Source organism: Monodelphis domestica, chromosome 2 (assembly GCF_027887165.1).
Source record: "Monodelphis domestica isolate mMonDom1 chromosome 2, mMonDom1.pri, whole genome shotgun sequence".
Classification (NCBI taxonomy): Eukaryota; Metazoa; Chordata; class Mammalia; order Didelphimorphia; family Didelphidae; genus Monodelphis; species Monodelphis domestica.
In genome coordinates, this window is record NC_077228.1 from 262,814,507 (window position 1) to 262,822,484 (window position 7,978).

At 40.2% G+C, this 7,978-nt stretch overlaps 1 protein-coding gene across 1 annotated transcript; it reads right to left on the bottom strand.

The window, feature by feature from the left end:
- Window positions 1-1,262: 1,262 nt before the first annotated feature.
- Window positions 1,263-2,170, bottom strand: LOC130456930 (putative olfactory receptor 2W6). The gene is given in 2 exon segments (XM_056814695.1): window positions 1,263-1,951; window positions 1,954-2,170. Coding segments are annotated over 2 exon segments (906 nt in total).
- Between the last annotated feature and the right edge of the window lie 5,808 nt (window positions 2,171-7,978).

Below are 7,978 nucleotides of genomic sequence, written 5' to 3' on the forward strand. Positions count from 1 at the left end.
TATTCTTTAATGTTTGCTTTAAGCTAATATTTGTTTGTCAGACATGTCTGACTCTTCATGACATTGTGGACCTCTGTTCATGGGGTTTTCTTGGCAAAGATACTGGAGTGGCTTATTATTTCCATCTCCAGTGGAAAGAAAAGAGAAATTAAATGACTTGTCCAAGGTTACAGATAGAAAGTTTCTGAGGTTGGATTTGAACTCAGGTTTTCCTGATTCTAAATCACACATTCTATTCACTGCACCACCTATTAGCACCCCCTAGTTATGTCCTATACCTAAACATCACCTTGGAATTATAGAACAAATTAACCTCTCTAATGTTACCTCCCCATCTTTTTTTTTTTATTAATGTGTCTTGTAACTCTTTCTTCCCATTTTCTTTCCCTCATTAAAATATGAAATTAAGTTTTTCTTTCTACATCTCTTAATGGCCATGTAGTAAGTGCTTAATATATGCTTGCTGACATACACAAATAGTTGTCTTTCTTCTATCTAGCATTCAAATGGTTCTCTATTCAGGAAATTCTCATATGAACTATTGGTTAACTAGTCAAGTACTGTCTGGTCATGGGACTTGCTCACCTTTTTCCTTTCCCAGTCTATATAATCTTGTCTTATTTTCCCTCCTAGACCATGATTTCTATGAGTAAAGGGACTATGTATTTTTAAAGCTTTGATTCTTCCTGTGCATCTCCCACAGTGCTCCACATGCAGTTGATACTCAATCGAAATTTTCCAAATGAATATTGATAAAGTACATAATGTAAAAACATATATTTATTTTTATTCAGTGCCATTAAATTTGTTTTCAGACATACATATTTAGCTACTCTAATAGTTATGACAATGATGGTGTTGCAGATTATTAAAATGATCATAATATTTATGATAGTTCTATTGCCATTAAGAACAAACAAGTGCTTAATACACTTAATTAAACATCATCAGCTGCATATCTACATTGATTGAAAGGATCATTTTTAATCTATTCACAGAGATTAGAATAGGGCAAAAAGAGTAAAAGGCTCTGAGACATGGTGACATTCCATAATTTGGGGTAGTAGTGTCAAAGATTGGAAGGATTTGATGACTTCTAGGAAAATACTTACCATTCCAGTGTATAAGATAAAATTTCCAGAAACTGAGGAATAATAGATTAATGAAACCTCCAGTCATCAGGAAAGGGAGAAAAATGCATTCAAGGGCAGTTCCATTTTTTCTTACATATCCTCTGTGTCCCTATGCCTGCTTCTTCCCCATTAATTTTTTACTGCTTTCTTCACATCTTTATTCCTTAGGGTATAGATCAGAGGATTGAGGGTGGGAGCTAGAATTGTATAGAGCACTGCAAGGATCTTTCCCTGGTCCTGGGAGTAATTGTTTTTGGGCTGTAGATATACAAACATGATTGTCCCATAGAAAAGTGACACTACTAGGAGATGTGATGCACAAGTACCAAAGGCCTTCTTTCTTCCCTCAGCTGAATGGATCTTCATCACTGCCCATGCAATGCACCCATATGAAGTTAAGATAATGGAGACAGGCATAGCAAGGATGATAAGGTGTGCAATGAACATCTTAGACTCTGTTGGGCCAGTGTCCACACAGGAAAGTTTGACAATGACCAATAACTCACAGAAGAAATGATCCACTCTTCGATTGCCACATAGAGGTAGCACCATGGCCAGTGATGACTGTAGGAGGGAGTTGGCAAAGCCACTAGACCAGGAAGTAGCCCCTAGGAGGTGGCAGAGGCGTGGATGCATGATCATAGCATAGCGTAGGGGCCAACAAACAGCAACATAACGATCAACAGCCATCACCGCAAGGAGCACACATTCAGTGGAGCCAAGAGCCAAAGCCACCCAGTACTGGACCATACATCCAGAGTAGCTGATCTTTTTGCTTCCTCCCCAGATATTTACTAACATCTGAGGGACAATGCTAGGGTGAAGCAGAGGTCTAGAAAGGAAAGGTTTCTGAGGAAGAAGTACATGGGAGTGTGGAGCCTGGAGTCTAGAAGAGAGAGCAGAATGATAGCAGTGTTACCTGTCAGGGTTATAATGTAGAACAAGGAGACAAAGAGTGAGAGAATCAATTCTAACTCTGGTCGTTCAGAGAAACCCACTAAGATGAAATCATCTGAGCTGTCATTGGCTATTTCCATCCACTTTTTGCACTGAGCCACTTGTGAAGATTCAAGATTATCTGAAGGGTGAGATAAGAATAAGGTGAATGAATGTTAGTTGTAATGAAAATAAGACAGTGATTTTTATCAATCATTAACAGAAACCAGGTCATCAATAAACATTTAAATTCCTAGTATTCACTAGGCACTGTACTAAGCATTAGGAATACAAAAATCCATCAGTTGCTATTACTTTCAAAGAGCCCTAGTTTAATGGGGGAGAAAACATATAAATAATACTACTTATTAATAAAGAACTAACCTAGCTAGAGTTTGAAAAGCACATTGCCAGAAAATTGACTAGAAAGAGAATTCACAAATTTATCTAGTAAAAATAGGAGTCAGAGAAGTCCTCACCCAGTATCAAAGGCCCTTTCTAACCATGAATGCATTAAAAAAATAGTACATTTTAGTTAAGGTAGGTGTTGCATAATTATCCCTAGATACTTCTGGTCAAAATGGAAGCTTATGAACAGCGAAAGTTCAGACCTCAGAAACCCTTCCTTACCGATAGCAAACTGAGTGCTCCTAGGACACCGAAATTCAAGATGAACAACAGGACAGACCCAGGGAACACTCCTCCTGGACCTGGATAAAAAGGTATGGCCCCCCCAAAAGCCAGAACCCTAGATCACTCAGATCTAAGGGGTAGGCAGAAGGAAGGTCCCAGGACCCATCCCCCCCAACCCAGAGTGCTGAGCCCACAGCAGCAGCGGGAACCTCTGGGCCGGCAAAAGGGTCTCAGGGCTGGCTATTCTGAAGGACTCACCTTGAAAGCAACCCTAGCCAGTCTCCGGGGTGCCCAACACAGATGACAGGGAAACAGAGAGAGAAGGGGGAAGCCTATAGCCCCCTGGCTGGATCCTTCCATCTGAGTCTCAAGGGAGGTTCCAGCTTAAGGCCACCAGCTGAACCCAATCCCATCAGGAGCCCTCAGAGCTACTGAAAGGACAGAAACCTCAGGGTCAGCAAAGGGGTTTCTCTGAAGAGCTTACCTTGAAAGTAACCTGGGCCAGTCTCCAGGCATTCAACATAGACTGTAGAGGAGGAGGAGATTTTTTTTTTGGTTCAGGGATCATTCAGCCCACACCAGCTGAACTTAATCCCATCAGGAGACCTCAGAGCTTCTGAAAGAACAGAAACCTCAGGGCCGGCAAAGGGGTTGCTCCAAAGAGCTTACCTTGAAAGCAACCTGGGCCATTCTCTGGGCATTCAACACAGACTGTGGAGGAGGAGGTTTTTTGCTTCAGGGCTCATTGAGCCCAAACCAGTTGAACCTAATCCCATCAGGAGCCCTCAGAGCTCAGGGAGGCCATGACCCCTCCGCCGTTAGAGAGCAGGGTCTTCTGAAAGAACAGAAACCTAGAGGCAGAGTCAAGATGACAGCCTAGAAGGAGCATATACCTGGCAGCCTGGCCAGAGCTTTGGTGATCCTCCATATTTGCTCCAGCCATCCAGGAAGTTTAAAACTCAGAGCAAACCCAGCCCAACCAAGCTGAACTTAATCCCATCAAAAGTCTCCAGAATGCAGGGAAGCCCAGGCTCCCCACCCATCCTCACTGACTGCTGGATTTAAGCCAATCAAAAGCCTCCAGAGGACAGGGAAGCTCAAACCCCCAACAACCGTCCCCCAGAGACTGCACCAAGAGATCTTCTGTTAAAACTCCAAGAGGGGAGACTGATAGAAGTCCCAAAAAAACAAAAAAATGAGAGGAACAAAAGCACAGACAAATACGGGGAGTAAAGAAGGGGTGAATTTGAGCAAACAACAGAAACAGAAGAAAGAAACTACAATAGACAGCTACTACTCAGCAAATGGAACAGATGGGGAGGGATCAACAAATGATAAACCAGAAATCCCAGCAAATTGGATACAGGCTGTGGAAGAACTCAAAACACAACTAAGAGAGGCTGAAGACAATTGGGAAAAGAACTTAAAAATTAAGATAAGTCATCTGGAAACAGAGGCACTTGAACTAAAACAAGAAAATAGTGTCTTGAAAGCCAAAATCAACCAGCTAGAAAATGAGGCAAAGGAGATGAAAGATGAGGCAAAGGAGATGAAAGATGAGGTAAAGAGGATGAAAGCCGATCTTCAAAGAAAATCAGACCAGAAGGAAAAGGATGACCAAAAAGCCAGAGATGAAATCCAATCTTTAAGAACCAGAATAAAACAACTAGAATCAAGTGACCTCACAAGGCAGCAGGACAATATAAAACAAAACAAAAAGAACAAAAAAATTGAGGAAAATATGAAGCATCTCATTCACAAAACAGAAGATTTAGAAAATCATTCAAGAAGAGACTATTTAAGAATAATTGGACTACCAGAAGACCACGACAAAAGAAAAAGCCTGGACATAATACTAGAGGAAATTATCCAGGAAAACTGTCCCGAGATCCTAGAACAAGAGGGGTAAGTGGAGATTGAAAGAATCCACAGATCACCCCCTGTGTTTAATCCCCAACGGACACCACCAAGAAATATTATAGCCAAATTAAAAAACAATCAGATGAAAGAAAAGATATTACAAGCTGCCAAGAAGAAGCCATTCAGATACCTTGGAAACACGGTGAGGTTAACACAGGATCTGGTTGCATCCACACTGAAGGACTGAAAGGCATGGAATATGATATTCCGGAAAGCAAGGGAACTAGGTCTACAACCAAGAATAAAATACCCATCAAAACTGACTATATTCTTACAGGGGAAAGTATGATCATTCAACACAACAGAAGAGTTCCAAGCATTCATAAATAAAAGACCAGACCTGAACAGAAAATTTGATGTCTGACCACAGAACTCAAGAGAATCATCAAAAGGTAGTTAAAAATGGGGGGAAAAAACAAACAAAACAACAACAAAAAAAATTTTAAGAGACTCAATAAGTTAAAATGATAGGTATCCCTATAAGAAAAGAGGGCATTGGTAACTCTTAAAAACCGTTGCTATCACCTGAGGAGCTAGAAGAATTATATTCAGAGGGAACAGTGACAAACTGTATAGGATGAAAGGACAAGACATAAATAGGTATATAGATATATGCATGCATAAATACATATACATGTGTATGTGTATATATATATATACACATGACTAGAGCTAAAAAAGAGGTTATGACTAAAAGAAATGGGAAAAGAAACAAATGGGGGTAAATTTATATGTCACAAAGAAGCTCATGGTGGGAGGGGGGAGAACATCGATACACTGGAAGGGTGAAGAGGTTGGAGATAGGAAATACTCAGCTCTTACGTGCTTTGAAACTGACCCAAAGAGGGAAGAACAATCCAATCCATTGGGAAAGAGAATAGATTTGTGCCCTATAGGGGAGTAGAAGGGTAAAAAATGGACTGATGGGGAGGGAAGCAGTACAAGGGAGGGAGAGGGTGGGGGGGGGGAATTTTAAAAAGACTCCAATGAACAATGTATGAAAATGACCAAATAAAATAATGTTTTAAAAACTAAAAAAAAAAACAATAATTATCCCTAGGACTATTATTCCCAGCATACCATGTTCCTTCTTATGTACGTGCTACTGTAGAGAGGATATAAATTTTGGGTAGCCCCATCTCTCTCTCTCTTCTTGTGATTGCAGTTGACTGAAGGATGCTTTTTGAGAGAGGTGAGAGAATTTATTCACATGGTCTTACTTTTGTTAGATAATTACACTTTTATACTTTATTTCCTTTTTATTCTTTTACCTCAAGTTATTATTAATAAACTATAAAATATAATACTTGGAGTATTAGACATTAATTTAAATCTTACATTTTTTGGCAACACAAAGTCTGGAATTTAGGACCATTACTAAGTGAGTAGATTAGTTTGAAAAAAACACATTTCTCTCCTTCTCACTCCACCCCTGGGGAACTCCAACTGCTTCTACTAAAGCTGTTGCTGCTGCCACCTGCTTCTGCCATTCATGCTGCTTTTCTCCCACTGTTGTCTGCCACTGTTGATTGCCCTCCAGTCATTTGGAAGCAGAAGGGTGAGATCTAAATCCCATTTTCTCCTCTTATCACTGGATAGCCATTGCTCACTGTGACCTGGTAAGCCAAGTATGTGTGTTTTTTAATTTTAATTTTATTTTTATTTATTTTTTTGTATGTGTGTTTTTTAAAGCAACATTTAGCCTCTAACCCTCCTCACTCCTTTCATCTGGGGAAAGCAACCCTACCATCCAACAAGATACCATCTTGCAGCCCAATATCCTGGAGTGTTGGAGGAAGTTAATAATTTCAGCTCATTTTCTTTTGTTATTAGAAAGTATTAATTAGTGGGCTAAATTAAGAAAGTTTAGCCTTATCTTACTCCTAGAAGTTTTCTTTCTCTTTAAGGTCTTTCCTAAAACCCCATGTGTCTAAAGCACCAGGGTCTAGGAGCCCCTCAGTTAGTACCTCAGCTCTCCCACTTGGTAGCACATGTTCTCTGGCATTTTTAGCCCTGGGAGGAGAGGAAGGAAAAATACTTTTCCAAACCTCTTCACTTTACTCCTAGCCAGTAGATACTAGGATAGTGCCCTCTACAGACAGGAAGTAGATTGCATCCAATTTAATAAGTAGAATTGCAAGCATGGCACAGTTTCCTGCTTATCTCAAACAGCTTCCATTTTGGGAGAGCATTACAGAGTTTGCACAGCTCAAAGTTTTGGGGTATCTTTTCTTACTACCATTCCTGGGTGCAATTGTCCTTGAGATTAGCTTGAATAATCCTGAGATTCAGGGGGGAAACTCATCTCCCTACACCACCTTGCCATTTTGGCCTGCCCAGTGTAAGGATTTATTTGTTCGTTAGTCTAATTAAGAATAGATTGTAGCTAGATGTAGGGTTTATGAAGTGATTTGAGATTTTCCAAGGTTACTTTAATATTTTCATGGAATTCTTTTTTTTTTTTAAATATATTTTATTTGATCATTTCCAAGCATTATTCGTTAAAGACATAAATCATTTTCTTTTCCTCCCCCCCACCCCCCATAGCCGATGCGTAAGTCCACTGGGCATTAGATGTTTTCTTGATTTGAACCCATTGCTTTGTCGATAGTATTTGCATTAGAGTGTTCATTTAGAGTCTCTTCTCTGTCATGTCCCCTCAACATCTGTATTCAGGCAGTTGCTTTTTCTCCGTGTTTCCACTCCCATAGTTTATCCTTTGCTTATGAATGGTGTTTTTTTCTCCTGGATCCCTGCAAGTTGTTCAGGGACATTACACCGCCAGTAATGGAGAAGTCCATTACTTTCGATTATACCACAGTGTATTAGTCTCTGTGTACAATGTTCTCCTGGTTCTGCTCCTCTCGCTCTGCATCACTTCATGGAGGTTGTTCCAGTCTCCATGGAACTCCTCCACTTTATTATTCCTTTTAGCACAATAGTATTCCATCACCAACATATACCACAGTTTGTTCAGCCATTCCCCAATTGATGGGCATCCCCTCGTTTTCCAGTTTTGGGCCACCACAAAGAGCGCAGCTATGAATATTTTTGTACAAGTCTTTGTGTCCATTATCTCTTTGGGGTACAGACCCAGCAGTGCTATGGCTGGATCAAAGGGTAGATATTCTTTTGTCGCCCTTTGGGCATAGTTCCAAATTGCCCTCCAGAATGGTTGGATCAGTTCACAACTCCACCAGCAATGAATTAATATCCCTACTTTGCCACATCCCCTCCAGTATTCATTACTTTCCTTTGCTGTTATGTTAGCCAATCTGCTAGGTGTGAGGTGATACCTCAGAGTTGTTTTGATTTGTATCTCTCTGATTATAAGAGATTTAGAACACTTCTTCATG